At 39.8% G+C, this 19,222-nt stretch overlaps 1 protein-coding gene across 1 annotated transcript in view; it reads left to right on the plus strand.

Moving 5' to 3' along the window:
* Window positions 1–19,222, plus strand: part of MYRIP (myosin VIIA and Rab interacting protein) — a 227,491-nt gene that overhangs the window by 162,675 nt on the left and 45,594 nt on the right. The window contains exons 3-7 of the mRNA XM_009321068.1: window positions 8,141–8,277; window positions 9,962–10,042; window positions 10,657–10,754; window positions 11,105–11,185; window positions 12,786–12,935. Coding sequence (XP_009319343.1) covers window positions 8,141–8,277; window positions 9,962–10,042; window positions 10,657–10,754; window positions 11,105–11,185; window positions 12,786–12,935 — 547 coding nt within the window. The remainder of the gene's footprint in view (window positions 1–8,140; window positions 8,278–9,961; window positions 10,043–10,656; window positions 10,755–11,104; window positions 11,186–12,785; window positions 12,936–19,222) is intronic.

Here is a 19,222-nt window from a genome sequence, read left to right on the forward strand (position 1 = left end):
AAACACGGAGTCCTGAGCTGACAAGTGCAGAGTGTGTCAAAGGCAGGGTCACTCCACACTTTGCACCTTTCCTGTCACCTCTACCCTAGCATCTGCTGATGGCCAGAGGCAGAGTAAGAGGCTAGGCGAACCTTTTATTTGAACTAGTATAGCTCATGATCTTATTTTTATGAGCCAGTAAAATATTTTACGGGAGGGTTATGATCACTTACTGTGGCCTGCTGCATAATGCAGCAAGTGATTCCTGTGCTTTGGCACATCCTGCAGTGAGCAATCCTTGGCATCTCCCTTTGGAAAGTCACCGAGGCTTGGTTTAAAGGGCCCAGATGGTAGACGCTTTAGTACTTCCCTCAATAATCAGGATTAGGTGAGCTTGTTATAAGTTTTGATCTTTCTTCCTTTCAGAAAGTATATCTAGGTTTTCTGTATAAAACCTACTCCGTCTTCCTCCCACATCTAACTTCTTGACTGCTGATTTCAAAGGTAAAGGAGACAGAGTAAGCAAATTTGAGGGTTGCACATACAGCTGTCTTTTTTCCCCAAGAGAAATTAATTTTTTTCCTTTGTGCTAACCTTAGTTTATTATTTCTTGTATGTTGCTCCATGTTGGAATTTAAAGGCCAAAACTGGGGCAGTGAATTTCTCAGTGAATGGTTGGGAGGATGCGTATTTTTAGGAAATGCCTTATATAGCACAATACTTTAGGTTGAGCTCTCTGAATAATTAACATACTGTAGACTGCAGTGCTATTACTGGACCAGGTTCATTTCTGCTGGCACAGGAGTCATGATTTCACTGAGGGACGCAGAAAGTTGTTTTGTTCCACTTGTGGGAAAGACAGATGATGTTTTCACTGGGTTGGACAGTTTTCATTTTGGGGTGGATGCTTTGACTTGAGACGGTCTCTCCTCTGCTGTTATTTGGATTTTGCTGACCGCTGAGCGTAGCATTCATCATGCACTGCTGTAGCCTTCCCTGTGACGCACCTGCATGGGTCAGTGTGCCATGCTTTCACATGTCGCAGTGTAATCCAGGTGCAGCCCTCTGCTGTGGATAATTGGAGGAAGAAATTTTCTGGAGCAGCACTTCTTAAGAGATGGGTGATCTGCAGAATGCTATTAGAGGAAAATAAACAGGATTTCAACTTAAAGCTTGGGGAGGAAGCGTCATGAAGAGTTAACAGTGGCCTTTTGGGCTAAATGTTTAGAGGCTGTTGTTCTTGAGGGGTGAACAGCTGCCTTTCACAGGCAGGGGATATGTGCAAAACAGTCAGGGAAATACAAGTCCCATCTTGGAATGACATGAGCTTGGCCAAAGGCTGATGTACAGAAGTTCCTGTTCAGGGCTTCAGGGGGCTCTCAAATATATATTTTTTTTTAAAGTCTGATTTTTAGCAAACTGAGCATTGGCCGGCTATTCATGTGTGCGGTGTTTGTGTGCTATAGTAATGATTCATCCTGGGAATGAAGGTGAAGCTGCATTCTTGAACCTGGAAGTATGTTTGATTTCACTGAAATGGAAAGGAACTGAAATACTTTAACAATTTATAAAGAACAGTACATTACAAGCTTTAAAACATCAGCCCAAGGGAAAAAGCAAATATTGCTATTGGCAGGGAAATAATATTTCAGGATGCTGAGTTTGAAGCGATTTTACTCTAAAAGTGAGTAAATAAGAAGTGACAGGTTAAATCTTAATTGTTTCTCTGGGCACCAGGCTGAGGCCACTCAGTGCCTGGGAAATGGAAACAAAGGCCTTGAGCTTTGTATTCTGTGTGAGGTCAGTACGGGGAGAGAACCCGTGTCAGGGGGCCTGTGACAGACGGTGTGCCTGAAACAGCATAATCTGGATTAGCTGGAGTTCCCCAGAGAACTGATGCGTAACATGGCGCCAGTGCAGCCGGCGGATGATGGTTGTGCAGCTCCCCAGGAGGGGCAGGGCTTCAAGGACGTCGGTCCCACAGCACTGGACACCTACCTGTGGGGGAACATCATGGTTAAAGACAAGAATATTTAACTGCAGCATGCCTCTGCCTCCGCCTCCTGCCCAGTAGTGTGGCTAAGGAGGTTGGCTTTGGAGGGGTCCTGTCCACCGGTGTCCCAGCTCTGGCATAGCTCAACAGGCAGTCTTCCCCTGGCTCCCAAGCCCTCCATCTCTTCACTCATGGCTGAGCCTCCAGGCAGTTCAAGGAGCCTTGGGAGTGCTTTGAAAGAGTGAAAACTAAACACTGATGTTGCTTTTCCACTGCAAATTTAAACTTCTAATGTTTCTTCAGTTTGATGTGGTTGCATTGCGTTTTGGAGTCTCCCACAGAGCAGCAGTTCTGATCTGTGGATAGTCCTGTATTTCAGAGGTGGGTTTGTTTGGCTTTTTTAATTTTCATTGCTTAATTTAAAAAAATCGTCACAAAAGTAAAAAGGTCCAAGGATTGTAAAGCAGCTCCCTTCCTGTGTTAATCTAGCCAACTGCCGAATGCAGATCTCAAGTGACCTGAGGTTGGATGTTACACTAGGGCATGGGCACAGCAGGAGAAGCACAGGGTAACAATTTTTAAAGCCTTTTTTTTTTCTTCTTTTTTTTTCCACAGATAAAAGTTATTTTCAGCAACTGTTTTATTTGGTTCTAGTGAGCTTGATTGGTTGTTAGCTGATCATCATTGTCTGAGAAATTGCTGCTGAACGTCTGCATTTCAGGGCTGATGCCCGTTCAAGAATATTAAGCAGCTGTTTAATTAAGACCTTTTTTATGATGGACATTACTTTAGTGGGTCTGCTACTGGGTAGTTTTTATTATTTCCTGCTTTACAAAGTAAGAACTGTGGGGAACATCTCACAAATAAGTTATAAAACCCTGAAAAACTGAGTTTATAATGAAAGTTGCAACCAACCCATAAGTCTGCTACTAGTAAATGCGGTGGTAATGCTGGACTAACCAGGGGGTGGATAGGAATGTGTTTAACATGTTTAAAAAAAACAAGTATTTGAAGGAGCACCTTTTCCCCTCAAAAGGAAATATAAAAAAATACATTTAAAGGTACTACTCTGTGATTATTACACTGTCATTATATACCTAAGGGTCGTAAAGTCGGATTTCCCGTATCTTAACATGTTGTGGACCATAGACAGAATCAGCGGGGCTGCAGGGAGGCAATAGATAGTGTCTTTTAGCCTACAGCATGATTCCCATCGTTCCGGTAGAAAGATGGCAAAGGTTATGGATGATGGGAGAGGAATCATCCTCAAGAGGCTCAGCTGGCAGCTGGGGCTCTAGAGGATGCCTCCACCTTGAGTGAATGTAAGAGGCTCTAGCAGGGTGGCATGAAACTCATGTCTAACATTTCATAATACATATATGGAGGTGAGCTCAGAAATATGAATTGTTTGGTATAACCATTTGCACAAACAGTTGTTGATGCACAGGTGAAGTCTGTGGCTCTGATTGTGGAGTCAGATTGAGGGGCTAGAAGAGTTTACTGGCCTGGCTGTTGGCACAAAGCTATGGAAGATGCGCTAAGATAGGAGTGGAAAGCTGAAAAGGAGTCTTCAGTTTCCAGTGCAAGTCAACAGCAAGGAAACTCCAAGTGATTATGTATTCACTCTGACATTTAAATAACGCAAGTTCAGATTTCCAGAAGCACCTCCTGACTTACTGAGCTGCAGTCTAGTTTCTGAAAGTGACAAGTTCTTGTGGGAGATAACTTCTCACAAAGTTCATGGAAAAATGCTGCTGTTATAAAATGCTTCCTTGTAGTTTAACTTGCGTTATGAATAGAGATTAAGGTCATGAACATTAAGTTGGTACTACATTTTAGAGAAAATTCATAGCAGAAGCTTCATATTGCCTTTCTACCAAGTAAAATCTCACAACTTTTTAGAAGAAAAAAAAAAATTAAAGTGGTAAATCACTCACTAAACAACCTCCTGTGTATTGAGTAATTAATACTTATCATGCGTGAGTGGAGTCTTTCACGTGATCTTCTTGGGATCATCACTAATAATAAGAGAGATGGTTCATGTCCCCACTCCCCAGCACAGCTGGTGTACTTTTTTTTTTCTCAGAAGGCTAAAAATTGAGTACTTGGGTGCTGCGGGTGAGAAGTGTACTGAAAATTGCTTGTAAAGATTTTAATGGGCTTATCTGTTGCTCTTAAGGCAAACACATTGCTGCACTAAAATAAGACTGAGGCTTTATAATACTTGTTCAAGTTTTAATGTTATTAAACCAAAACTGTCTGCCTAGCTTTCACACTTTCTAGTAAGGCAGAATTTTAAAATCACAGTATTCCACTCTGCCAAAAGCACATCAAAATGCAACTCAACTCCATGGCAATATTATATAACATAAATAATGTCCTTAGCATTTAAGGCTATTTAGCAATAAAGACATAGCAGTCTTTATGGCACAGAAAGAGAGAGAAATGGCTTCTAGCATTTCTGCTTCTTTAAAATGCATACAACTAATATCCTTTAAGTGTGAACCTTCATTTCACAGAGACAACTTGCACGCTTTCTATTAGAGGTAATAAGGGAAGTGTTTCATTTTAACAAATTAATGCTAGCGCTGTCAGTCTTTCATTATTCTGGACTCATGGACCGCTTTTGCAGAATACAGCTTTAAAATACAGGTCAACATTAAAGGATTTTGAGATAAGGCAAAAATGTTCTTATTTCTCTTTTGAGTGGGTCCTTTATTTTAGTATCTATAAGAGAACTGCTCTCTTCTCCAAATCCTTTCTCCCCAGGAGGAATCAGCAGGGACATTGTGACTTATTTGAAAGTTAAAAGGCTGAAAAGCTTTAGAGGAGGCATTGTAATCTGCTATAAAATGTGTGCAGGACAGAGGCATAGATTGGAGTTCTTCCTAGCTCTCCAACACAGGAGAGAAGCGTGAGATGATTAGATTACTCACAAAGTGTTAATCCTGCAGCAACAGGGAAGTTTAAAAAAAAATCCCAATCCTTGCGTTTACACCAGATTAGCCAGTACAGAGGTGCAAGCATCTCTTCTTTCATTGTTGCTTCGAGATGTATAATCTATCCTTTTGACTCTTCCAAAGTTAACATACAGAAAATGTTATCATTACAAATACAAAGCCTGTCTCTAAAATTGTGTTAGTTGCAAATCAATGTCTCACCTCATTAAAAAATCAGTGCTTTTAGCTTTCTGTTTTTACAGAAACAGTATTGATCGACCCAGAAAAACATGGTAACATGGGAAAAAAGATGGGAAAGCAGGCTTGCAGTGGGTCCCATCCCTCGTTTTTCCCAAGTTGCCAGGTCAGCATTCATAACTGACTATTTTAACTCATACAGTTTGTACAATGAGGTAGGTGACTTTCTGCTTTTGGTACCTTGTCACTCAATCTGAATATTAGGAACTGGGTCTACCTGGCTTCCAAGAAGATGCCAAGTTTAGCGTTTTGAGCTAGTGGAGCTGAGGTTGCTTGGTAAACGTGCTAAGGTAGTTGGTAGGGGTCTTGAAAGCCCTAAAGCAATGTATTCGAGGGCTCACAGTGCTGTGAGTCCACCAGCAGTGATAGTGCTATTTTGTGGACAGTGTGGTGAATACTGTGTTCACTGGGCAGAAGAGCATCCTTCCTGGCCAATACCTCCTGCTAAGCTGCTTCCAACCCAGTTGTGCAGACTTAGTTTTATCCATCATAATGATTGTGACTCCGTGCTATTGACTGAAATCTTACGCTCCCAGCACCTGTAGAAACTCAGTGGACAAAAGTGAATCAAATTCAGCAAGCAGAAGACGTAGTGTTTGTTCCTTTCTGATGCAGTTTCCATGAGAGCAAATGGTTCCTGCCCACAAAGAAGGGAGGTTCTCAAAACGCCAAAGAATTGCCGGTTTGGGAGAGAAATTTGCCTCCATTCACAGATTCATCACTGTGCCAGCAGCCAAGTCCTGGTCAGTGGGTCAGGACTTGGACAGGTATCATAACAGATTTCTTTGTGGCAGCATTATAGGAATTTCAAAATCCTGTACTTCACAGACAGACCTAGGCATGCTTCCCATTGCTCGTGCTCTATCACCAGCCGCTTGTGCTTCATCAGATGTCAGTCATTTGTGCACTGTGTGTAAGGACATTTTCCAGAAAAAAAGGATTTTTGCCCTTGTCACATGTTAGTGATATTTGTAGAATGGTGAACATTGGAACTTACCAGCCTCCTGGAAACTATAGTTAGGCTTGGAATATTACTGTGCAAACAAATAGTAAAGGGCTAATATTCTCACGTTATCTGTAAACATCTCTCCTGCATCTAATTGCTGACAAGCATACAGAAAAAATATGCTTCTGTTCCATTATGTGCTTTTTCTTCAATTTTTGTCTTCAGTAGAGCAACTAACGTAACTTTAAGAGTTCACAGTTTGAATACGATAGGCTTCGTTGATTTTTATTTTTAATTTCCAACTGCTGGTGTTGCTACTAAGCACTTTCCAGTGGTGACAGAGAAGTGGACTATATCTGATGTTCTGCTTTACATGAAGTGGTTATTCCTTTTTAGTAATATATTGAAACTCGAAAAATCTGGAGCCGGACTGGAAGCATTTAGTTGAAACCCCAGGCTCAGCCTATTTGTTTGTTATCGAGTATCTGCCGAGGTTCGGTGCCTAGTAAGAACTACATTGCTAGCCGCTCAATAGGTGAGACTTTATTTGCTTATGAAAAGGTGCGTGTTAAACAAAAATTGTGGATTGTCACTTGCTTTGCACTTTATAAAGAAAAGTCCAGAGTCCCTGAAGGAAAATCTAAAGGTTACAGTGGGGCTTTCATTTTATTTTGTTTTTCACCCACAACCCCAGGTTTAAAAAACGGAATTAAATCATCTGAATGGCTTCAAGTCTGGAAGTGTGAGAGTCCAGCACTCCTGATAGTAACATCATTTCTTTAGGCGTTCATATATGGACACTGGACACTAACCTTAGCTTTTTTTTTTTTTTTTTTTTAAATCTTGGTGTTAAGAGTCATCTCTTTGCTTAATTATGTAACAAGCTCCATAGGGCTTCTAGTTCCAAGACTCCAATTTTTATAATTATTACAAAGGGGACATTACTTTTGCAGCCTATACTAAAGACTTTTATATGAAATGTTTTCATGTCCTATAAAAATATCTTGGTTCCTGCAATGTAAGTGCAGTAAATTAATTAAAAATAAACTATTGTGGCAATGTACAAAGGAACAAATGAGCTCAAACGGGGAAGCAAACACTCACAATTAGTTCATGTTCACTGGCTCAGACTTATTTCTCCTTCCTGGAGGCTTTTGGGTAAGTCAGCTTTAATTTATAGTTGGGTGCCTAGGGTACCCCTCTCCAGTGACACCTTCGGTAGGAAACGTACGGGCCCGCTGTGGGTTACCCTGCAGCAACCTGTGGTTGTGTTGCCTGGGAATATGGTGCAGGTTGTCTACCACCCACTACTGAAGTAACAGGTGGAGCAAGAGCCCTCTGCCATGTGGAAAAGAATACAGAGCTTGACAGTATCTCATGGCTTTATAAAAGTATATGAGCTCTGGGGACAAATCCGTTAGGATGAATTATTGACATCAGTGATGCTTACTGTTGAAAGTAAGAAACCAAACTGCATTTGTGAGTCCTTTCCCCCCCAAAAAAGGTTTTCTGCCTACCATTCTTTGCTCATTCTGCTTTGAGGTCCTCTAATTAGACTTTGTCTACTCTATTGCTTTCCCCAAATAAAAGCAGTGATATATTTTTATGAAAATGTTATTTTTTTGTGGTGCATTAATGGGCTAATGTTCTTACATTATCTGTAAATCTGTGTAAATAAAGGTTATTTTTAAAACCTTCCTGTGCAGTTGCAAGGCTTGTTTATATTTTTCAAAAGGCTGTAGTGTTGGCATTATAATGTAAAACGGGAGAGCACCTCTTCTGATAGTAGCAAAACCAAATAAAACCTTGAATAATGTGAAGCAGGTATTTGCTCATGAGTTACCTTTTTTTTTGCCTCAGTATACCAGACACTTGCAAAGTACAAACAGTAAAGTAGTATTCAGAAATTAGTATGTTTATGCTCTGAGGCCTAAAAGATTCTTTTTTACATAAAAGAATGGTAAACTGTTTACATTTATTTGTTGTAGAATCATTCTAAATATGTAGTTTATTTTTCTGTTTTAGGCTCTTAAGGACCCAGTCTCTGGATTGGTACTACAATAATGTCAAAAGCCGCTTTAAGTGTTTTGGAAGTGCCAAAGTCCTGAAGAACTTATACAAGAAGCATAGACTGGAGAGCGGAGTTTGTCCTGATGTAACAGGTAAGAACAGCTGTGTTGGTTTCTTATTAGCTTACCTACTTGTAACACACAAGCTGAGACAACGGAAATTCTGAGCTTATTTAAAAAAAGATTTTTTTTTAAGAGTTGTTTTTTTTTTTTTTTTAAGAAATATTTCCATGGAGAGAAAAAAGAGATTAAGTGTCTAGAGAGCTGTTTAAGAATTCAAAGAATGTTTAATCTTAATTATGCCAGTGATACAGAAGAACTGTTATCTTCAGTCCATAAATTGCAGTTTGTATTCTAGCCTGTGTTCCAGAATTTATCACAGTTCTGAGTAGTCAATGAATAAGAAAATAATTTTGCATTCAACGTTTGGCCTTGGAGCACATTTCCATGGTGTTTGAAGCAAAATTTGGTTAACATGGGATACGTTCAGTATCCAAGTTGACCAAAACTTAGATTGTCCTCCCTTAGTTTTGCATGCTAAAGGATCTGACACTGGCCACATCTTATTTTTGTATTGATGTTTGTAAATGCTTAAAAGATGCTGATTAAGTATTGACGTCACCCTTTTAAATGAAAAGACACAATTCTCCCTTAACTATGGTGTTACAATGCATTGCCCCATAAGAAGAGTAATCGAAGATATAAAATGGGTTAGAAGAAGTGGCGTTTGGTGTCATACTGGTAACTTTAGCAAATTACTCAAAACACAGCTAGCGGAATGTTTGAAATTTCATTGGATTTATTGGACCAGATACTTTCCTAAGGTAATTCCTTTGAAATTTGTACAAAGAATGTAATTTTCCTGTAGTCTTTACTTTGTATTTTTCTGAAATTATATAGGATGGTAAGTGGAGACTCTAGTCCTGAGTGAAAATTTTAGGTGTTTCTTATGAATAATGCTATAAAAACTTCTAGGGAGAAGCGACCTATGCATTAAATTCTGATTTATTAGTCTCTTTGCTTTCCCTGTATCCAATTCATTTTTCTAGAGAAGATTCCTTAACAGTTGAGAACAAATATGTATGAAGACAAGAAAATCTGTGTCAGTGAGGGCAGAAATGAGACAATGGAATTAAGAACTGTGGGGATGGATCCTTCAGAACTTTACTATTATGTGTTGCCTTTACTTAAGCCGTAGTCTCACTGAATTTGTCCTTGAATGGAAGTGTGAACAATGCAATGACGAGTTGCAGTGGCATGTGCATTCTCTGTGAGACCTTTCTAAGGAAGGCCTTTGAGTCTAAATGTCATTGCTAACTGTCTTCCACTCTCCATGTGACTGTTAGGTAAACCTTTTGTTCCCTTTGAAGATAAATACTAGTATACGTGTCTGGGTTTTGGCTTATTTATGCAGCATTGCCCTTTAAAATGTAGAATCTATTTCAACCCCAAATGTCATATTAAAGGCAAATTCCCTATATTTAACTTTTACCATCTAAGTTTTATACCTAGTAGCTTCTTCCTCTCTTTCTCTCATTTACTGTACGAATAGTTTTCTCCATCCAAAATGAATGAGAGGTCTTTCGTATAAAAGCAGTCATGTTTTGTACAAAAGCTGCTGCGGTTGTGTTTTATATCAAACGTAGGAGGAATTTTCTGGTTATCCCTCTTTGTGTGCAGTGCCGCCGTATCTTGAGTGAATATTCAAATCTAATAATGCCTCTGCTGATAATGGGTACTTCTTATACTAATGCACGGTACCATCTTTTTTGAGCAGAAGGAGGTTTTTTTGAAGGAAGCTTTGAAAATGAAGGAAGCATTTGTGGCAGTGACTCTACATTCTACCGACAGACAGAAGGTATGCTGCTAAAAACTCGTTTGATTAAAACACAGTCCTTACACTTTGAATTACTGGACAAATAGCCTAGAGTGCTGGTAAGTCTTGTACACAGATCCAACAATCTTTTAGTGGAAATTTAGCAAGATACTAAAAATCCTTTCTGTACCATGCTGAGATATCTTGCTTCGGTATTATAGCTAATACCCACTTATTCTAGTGTGATTTTCTTAATGTTCAGTGTCTGTTACTTCTCTCCCAGTTCCTTTCCTCTGCTCATATATTTTTTTTTCATTCTCTTTCTTATATTCTCTTGGTGTTTATAGGAAGTTTACAAATTTTCTTCCTATATTTTCCTCCTAACTATTTCACTGGATTTGAAAATAAGCAACATAAAAATACTGTTTTGTTGTATTTAATATTTACATTTAAGAAGTAACTCAGAGATTGAGACAAATTTCTTTGTCTTAAGGTGTTTATTTTACTGTGCATAATTATGGATGGCAGAAATGAACTTTATCATGAACAACCTAAGATTTGAATATATGTCCAGAATGTGAGTCTGAATTTTGGAGCTCATTATGCAAAATGTACATATGTAAAGAACGTGGTGGTTTTTCTTATTCTTCACCTAGGACACAGCATGATGGATACCCTTGCTGTGGCCTTACGTGTTGCAGAGGAAGCAGTGGAAGAAGCTATTTCTAAGGCAGAGACCTACAGTGACAGCCTGGTAACTTTTTCCAAAAAATATGTATTAATTTAAGCCGAACAATTATTCTTCTTTTAATTTGGGTAGTGGTACAAAAACAAGTAGATGTAAAAGAAAACATAAAGACGTAGTGACTATCTCATGCCATACCTAAAGAGTTGGGTGTGGGTTTTATGAACTTGTATCCAAGACGCATGTTGCATTTAAGAATATATATATACTATATACTATACTTACATGCAGTGTAAGTACCTGTAATTCCTTCCCACGGTGCCAGTATGGCATATTACCCATTTCCTGATCTATACCATTTCTGTGGAAAGACTGGATTTATGTGATTTTAGCAACTACAGATATCCATTTTCATGCAGGACAAGCAGAACGAGGCTTGTTACTTGCAGGAACACAAGGAGGACCTCATAGAAGAGCTGGCCACAACCATTGTGCAGAAGGTATGGCATGCATTTTTTCCCTAAATTGTTTAACAGCCAAAACACAATCCTTTAGTCTGGTGAGCTTTGACTCAGCTAACAGCAAAAAGGATGACACCAGCATAGAAAGTAGAGTAAATGACAAGTTGCAACTTCAACTATCACAGTACAGGCTTAATCAGCTACATCTGACAGATCAATTTTTATAAATAAGCTTAATCCAGTGCTTAAACTGATGGCCTACAACCTCAGAGCTGAAAGGTAGCACTCCCTCAGGTCTGTGATATCCTTGCTTGGAAGAGGAGGCCCCTGTTCGATGGAATTTTACATCTGTACTTCATTTCCCAAAAGGCAAGAAGTTTTCCGACATAGAGAAGTGTGGCTCTTGACCATACCAACTCTACTGAACCCTACCAACTCTACTGAACCCTGCATCTGCAACACATACAAAGAAAACATCGATTACTAAAATAGAATTCTGTTAAAGATACTGAGAGACACCCCCAAAAATCACAGAACCCTCTGTGTGTCTGATTTACATGGCTTTTTCTGGAAAGCTCATTCTTCTCCCTGCAAAGCTTGCAGTTGGCACTGACGAGCACAGAAATGGAGAAAATACCCCTTGAGTTTGTCTGGACAGTCTGGAGAAAGGCAAGACGAGCATGAACAGAGTGCTGCTGAGCTCCCATGCTCAGTAAAGTAACCACTCTGCCAAGTTAGTCTCCCTCCATGTGAATTAAGCTAATTGCCACATCTGTGTATGGGATGTGGCATTTAACAATGTATGGATCACACACCAGAAGAGGAACATGTTGTTTATAAGGCTACCAAGAAAAGCCAGAAAAGAAGCAGCTCAATGGAAAATAATCTTCCTTCTTTTTTTAATGGGGATGTTAGAGGATTAATTCTGCTTATCGGATCTTTGATAGTCCAGAGCCTATCTCAGCCAAGGTTGAATTGCTGCCACTTTTGTCAAAAGCTGCCTAACAAGATCTTTTATACCATATAATAATATTCTGTAGATATTTTAAATTGGAGTCAGAAAAGTTGTGGAAATGAAGTGTAGCAGGATATAATCTGTCAGTGCAGGGAGACATGTAGTCTATATGATCTCTCTCTCTTAAGACGGTGTAGATTTTCAAAAACAAAAATAGTGCCTAGACACCTAAGACTTCTTTGTTTTTGGTAGAAATGTGTCTAGATGTCATGGGAGCCTTTGAAATTCCCCTCATATCTAGTATTTTATGCTTCTTTGCAAAAATTCTTGTCTGAGAAAATACTTGACACTTAGATGGTGCTAATGTTTAAAGTGTTACTGTAGGAACAGGTTTCCATGTTTATTTAATTCACCTCTGATGTTCCTACAGGCATTGATTATGATTTATTGTATCGATGCTTATGCGCTTGCAAGCAGTATGACTTCAGATGAGAAGAAATGCATGCAAGTTGTCAGAATCATCCTTGCATGAACTGGAGGAAAAGCAAAGGGAAACTCAAATGTTCTTCCTAGGCAGTTTGCCTTGAGACAGGGTTAATGTAGTTTTTCTCCATACAGCTCAGACAGTATTTTCCAAGCACTTTTTTTTTCTCCCTGCCCATCCCCTGTCCCCCTACCTTACAGATTATAAAGAAGCAGAAAAGCAAAACTGAGCAGGCTGAGGCTGACTTTGAATGGCCACCATCGAGGAGCAGTGGCCTGGCATCTGTTGCTGTCTCAGATCAGAGTATGCTGACTTTTCCAGGGAGCCGCAGAGGGTCCTACACGTTGTGGGTGAGTGACTTAGCACAACTATTGTTGTTTTCTGCTGCACAAAACTGGAAGACTGAAACCATGGATAAGTATACTTACTGCCTGGAATGGTATGTAGCTACTTGCAGAGAACAAGCATTAAACATGTTTCTGGGCAAACTGTCGCTCAGTTGCAGGCTTTCCTAGCACATCATGGGCCATGGAAGTACATCCCAGACATTGTGTTGTATTGCTGAGTGTGTTGGGGAGGACTAAGTTTGTGATATGAGCAATCTCGCTGCTTGATTTGAATGCTAACAGGACTCAATGCCTGAGTGTTTGTTCCTTAAAACAGTTTTTATGCTCACTTAGCTTTTATTTGGATTTTTGCTGAATGTAATACTTCCTTTTGTACAGTGTTAGATTTCTGTAATTTTTTTTTCTCCTTAGCCATCTTAAAGAAAACGGCCAACAACAACAAAAAAAGTAAACCCAAGTGTAGAGCACCATTTATGTCTTACACTAAAGAGTATTTCCTCCTTCTTTCGCTTACTTCTCAGCACAATGCCTTTAGCTCCTGCTATAAAGCTGAAGAAAATCTGACAAGCTGCATTAGTAGCATTTTAAGAAGAGCAGCAAGGGAAAAGAAGTGAAAATAAGCTATAGGCTTGGACAGGCTGTTTCACAATCAGAGAGTGAGGACAGTGACAGATGAGTTCCAGTGCATTTTGATATAGTGGTTTAAGCTGCTGCTCCCAAATGTCCTGCTACTGCGCAAGTAACCACCTCTTCCCCACTGAGCAGAGCCACCAGAATTGAACATGTACTGTGCCCTAGTTCCCAGCTAAGTTTACTAGCTTACACTGCCAGTGAAAATTGGTTTATGCCAGAGTATAAGACTGTGGACCAGAATTGCTGAGATGCAGACTGACGTTCTCATCCGCCACCTATTTCCAAATTGAAGGAGTAATACCTTTAAGCTGCTGCTGTTAACCAAGTGATCACAAGTCAGGGTGAGTGTGTTTAAGTGCTTTGCTCCATAGCTCCTAGACAACTTGCTTGTGGAACATAAGAGCCAGGAGAGGGAGAGTTAATTTTGTGTCTGACTCAACTGAACTTTCTTTCTGGAGTTTAAGGACAGGACCTAAGGAGCATGCTGTTCAAATCCTCAGTTATTACACCAGAAGCCTGTTGTTCTTCTGCATTTGGAGAGTTAAGCTTGAACGCAACACATTTTTAAATTCTGTTCTGAAGTAACAAGTTTGAGTCCCAAATTTTCACCAGAGGGAGGCTCATTGGTTTGAGAAATAGTAGACTTTGCGGAAAATAACTGGAGTAGCAGAAATGTCACACTAAGGTGAGAAAAGCCGCAACAAACAGCTTCAAAGCTTCTGCAGGCATCAGTCAGTACTAGAGATCCAGATGTGTACAGTGCTTTATAAGGACTTTCTACCTCTTTACAGGGTCTTTCACCACATTTGTCACCATTTGGTCCAATTGTCTTCCCATAGTGCGTTAAGGAACACGAATGAATTTGGCCATCTGGTCTGGATTCTCTCACCCCTCCCATAAAGTAATTTCTGCCTTTTGCTTTGCTAGGGTTGTTTTATTGTTTTCTTTTGTCCTTTGAAGTGCACATGACTTTATTTTTGCTTTGCTTTGAATAGAGGAGAATTTTCTTAGTATAACCAGACACCCTTGGAAAAGTAGCATAGCTCCAGTTGCTCCCGTAGCTAACATAGTTGCAGTTATGTTAGCCTATTATGCTAACAGAAATAAAGTCATAGAAGCTCTAACAAAGTGTCTACTGGAAAGCGTACTGAAAGGCAATTGGTGCAGAGCAAACGTAGAGCAGTTACAGCCTTCTTGATTCTCATCAACAGTGGTGGAACAACCCAAATTCATTTTCCTGAGCTTGCCTTCCATTCAACTTTGTTTTCATTCAGTTACAAATGGTAAGTACGCATCTGTCAGCAGATTTGGAGGACTAAACTGCATCAGTTTCTTCTCTGTATATCATTTGAGAAAGTTACCTTTTCTGCCAAAAGAATTACAATATTTTTTTCTTTCCAGAACAAAGCCTAGCTTCTACGGAAGCTGGCAGAGAGGCCCTATGGCCATATGCCCTTTCCAGGCAAAGCTCCTTACTCCCTCCCAGGTGGATTTTGGAACTCTTGCGTCCAGGCTCGTAAGAGCAAATCTTCATGGGCTCCACTGCAATAAGTGAAGTTTTCGTATTTCCTAACTGATGACAGTATGTTGACCAAAAAAACCCAAACTTTTGAATTGTGTATGCATCCTACCATTGAACTGTGTGTGTTGGCTTAGTTTGAGCGGAGATCTGCCTGTAACGATAAAAACCCTTTCTTACTAGTACATGCCACAGCTAACACGGGGGCTCTTGCAACAGATTTATTAGGGCAGACGTTCGCTAGTGTAACCAAGGTTTTTGTAGACAGACTGTGTGGCCACAACAACCTCAAGGGAAGCAAAATAAAAGTGCATTTTTTTCTGTCAAAGCTACCCAAGTTGACTATTACTGAGTTAGAGTTATGTATGTGAACCTGTTTCCCAATAAGGATTATTTAAGTAGAGCTTCCTCTGTTTAAGGCTTTGTTACCTGGCAAACAACTTAGTACTTGAAGCAAGCAGAAGCAGGATAGATTAAATAAAAGGGAAGAAGAAACATGATTAACAGAAAGACAGACAGACAGAGGAAAGGGAGGTAAGGATAGCAAATCTTAAGGCAGTTAGGATTTCATAATTTAAAACTGGAAATTTATCTTAGAGCAAATATTTTTATTTGTCTTCTGTGTAGAAGATAATACATGTGGTTTCGCTAGCACAATAAAGCTAGTAACATTCAGTTACTTAGGGCAGTTGCATGCTATAACACTGGCCTTTAGAAACCCGTGTTTATTATTGCATTGCATTTTATTACCAAAGTCACTTGCTTACAGTATGTGGGGGAGCTGTAATAATCCCAGATATAACTGTGTGGTTATACCTGCCAAGCAATTTTTCTTTTAATCGCAGCTATTTGTGTGTAGCTCATCCATATCAGCCAGAAACTTCTAGTGGGCTCTGGAAGCCCTCCATTACCTCCCAGCTCATGCCTCTTTGTAGTGCGAAGTAAATGCTGTATGCAGAGAACTTGAGATGTGTAAGCTGAGGACAGCACAGTGCCAAGAGACCAACTGCATGAGACCTGCTTGATTGGAGCAAAATCTATTGATCTTCATATTAAGGAACACACACGCGCGCACACAGAGTATCTCCCTGAAATAGATTATTGATTGTTTAACTGCAGTACTATGGTGTGGCAGTAGCTACAGATACTGTATTTTCCTTTTTTTCCTCTTAGATTTCTTTGAGATCCCTTGCCTATGCTAAAAAGAGTGATACAAGGCTGAATATTTTATTTCCCCATCTCATAAAAAGAGACGGATGGCACCATCTGTTTCTCATTACCAATAAAGGCTGTACAATGTTGGAATAGGAGGAGCTTAGAGCAATGGGCGGATGCTTCTCTGCTCTCTCAGTCCATTTCCCTCCCATACATCACCACCAATGAGAGCAAACGACCAGTTGGCATATTATACCCATTTAAACATTGATGGAGTGCAGGCATCCTGATGTGTTCCAAGTGCTGTATTAGTGGTCTTTATTTTACAGCTAAAAGATTGCATATATAAACAGAAGCTCATCCATAATTTATAGTATATAAAACAGCTAGGGATATAGGGAAAAGGAGGATATCATTAAATACACATAATGATGCACCTCAGGGGAAGCAGAAATTTACTGCTTAAGATAATTATAAGGTCCACAGTGTACTGACAGTTGTTCATTTTTTTTCTTTTATTTTTTTTCCTTTGATTTGTTTTTAAGAGAAGGTTCCACAAGCCTGAGGTCCAACACTGCTTTGGAAATCCCTGGAGGTTTTGCAGATGCTTTATACCTTTGTAGGCTTGTCCCAAACAAATATTTGAAGAAAACCTTTTTGAGGAGGAATCCTGTTTAGCAGCCATACAACACAGTTGGAGAGCTGCTTCAGATAAGGGAGGCATAGCACTGTAGGAAGTTGATGCCAACTGACATAATTTATTACCTGTCAATGACTCTGTATCAGAAACATCATATTTATATCTAATTAATAAATATGTCACGTCTTAGGGAAGATGAAGCTTTTAGTGTTTATACATGAGCTGGAATCAGAAGGTTGCACAGAGTGTGTTGCTGGGACCTACTTTCAATGAGGCAGGCATGCATTTATCCAGAAGCCTGTCAGCTGGATCCTGAGGGATTATTTACTGTCTTGTTTCCTTCCAGAAGCGGCCAACTGCAGCACCATCTTCTCTACACAGACTGGGAAAGAACGATACACTTTGAGATGGAAAAGCACTTAGTATTTTAGAAAATAATGGGGGGTTTTTATTCATATTTATTATGAGAAGTTCCAACTTTCTCTAAGTACTTTGCAGGTTACAAATCTTGCTGTCTTCTGCTGAGTTTGCAGGTGCAACATTGTAGTCTCACTGCAAAAGTGATCTGGACTTACCTGGCCGTATGAGACCATGCATTTCAGATCAAGACGGCCCTGTCCATAATAATCTGATTGATTTCCCTCCTTCCACTGCAGCAGAATGGTGGAAGGTGGCTAAATAATCAGTGCAAGGCTAAACATGACAGCGTTGTCCTTTTAAAGTTATTTGTATAGTTTGAATTTGTTTGAGATGTATCTCTAGCAGAAGATTACTGATTCTTGGTTTCATAGTACTATTCATCCACTTAACAAACATCCAAGAAGACAGTTTTGGATGCTAGATATATGATGAAGCCCATGCAGGGCTAAATTCAGCTGAATTACACTTACTGCCAGCAAGCCATGACGAGTTTTAGGGCATGAAAGGGAGTAGGGGACAGGACAGAGAAGGTTGGTCATTCTATAATGTTATTTCCAAAGAATGTAGATCATATGTTGTTCTTTCAGCTTTATTTTGTTTTAAAGTTGCTATCCTAATAAACTGCTGGGTATCACAAAGCTTTAAGGTCTAACTTAAAACCTGTGATGCTCAGAGCTAGTCTGCCTGACAAATCTTACTTTATTTTTAGATGAAATCAGGGTGTATTGTCACAGCGAGAAGCAAATAAACACAGAACGCTTCAGGCTTCCTCTGTCAAGTGGGTTTTTGAGTAGGAGATGCAGTGATTGGCTCTGATGGGCGAGTGCACTGCTGAGCGCAACTTTGTGACGAGGGTCAGAATGGGACATGAAAGGTTGCATGGGGCACTGAGCAACCTAGAAATTAATGAAAATAGAGTAATGATGTTCAGTAAAGAGTATTCTCTTGGAAAAAAAAGTGAGTTTATGTGTGAGGCTGCAATTAGACTTGAGATGAAAATTACAGTTCACCTCCTTCCCCTACCCCTTTATACACATGCACTCTCCCAGTGGGGTACACTAGTGGCAATTTAGAATCACGTTGCCCTACACCAGAACAGGGATCTGGCCTTTGCAGTTACTCAGCTTTCTCATCTGTAAATGATATAGTAATACTGTCATCACAGGATACTAACTGAGCGCTCAGTATCTTCAAATGAAAGATGTTATGTAACTGGGAAGCGTCTCCCCTGTTTGGTTTTTGTTGGTTTTTTTAAAGAGATGTAATAGAATATTTCAAGTTGGGAGGAGGGAAAAAGAATGGGCCATGGGGGGACATGTGAGAAATAGTAACAGCTAAACAAACAAGGGTACCTGTAAAGGCACTGCTTATCTTACAGTTGCATTGGTACATCTGCCCTCTCTTCCTGTCAAAGCATGTAACAATTGATTTACCACAAACTCTATAGACTTATTCACATAAATCCATTGCATTGATTGAACTATGCTATCTTATGCTCCTAGCACTTTCCTAAATTGTTAGCCCCACAAGTACAATAAAAGGATGTTTATACACATCTTCTGGAACCAATATTTAAATATCACTTATTAATAGCTTACAAATTCCTTGCAAATCCCTTGTATCCAAAGCAATAGCATTTTCACATGTGGGGCCTGCTTATTGTTTGGGGGGCGGGGGGAGAAAGTCCTTCAAACACTGTGGATTATACTTCTGTGTGGTGACATGTAGAGCTACTTGCATGCTCAGCAGCAATGGGTTTGTTGGGGAATAACCTTCTGCCTCCCTCCCTTGCAACCCATCTCCAGATCCTCAAAGTCAGCTAGTCCAAACTGAGCCAAAATAAATGCACGCCCAAATGTGGCTTCATGTATTATTACACAGCTGTGCAATTCATACTGCTGACGGACCCATTCCTCATTAACT

This window comes from Pygoscelis adeliae, unplaced genomic scaffold (genome assembly GCF_000699105.1).
Source record: "Pygoscelis adeliae isolate BGI_AS28 unplaced genomic scaffold, ASM69910v1 Scaffold280, whole genome shotgun sequence".
In the NCBI taxonomy this organism is placed as follows: domain Eukaryota; kingdom Metazoa; phylum Chordata; class Aves; order Sphenisciformes; family Spheniscidae; genus Pygoscelis; species Pygoscelis adeliae.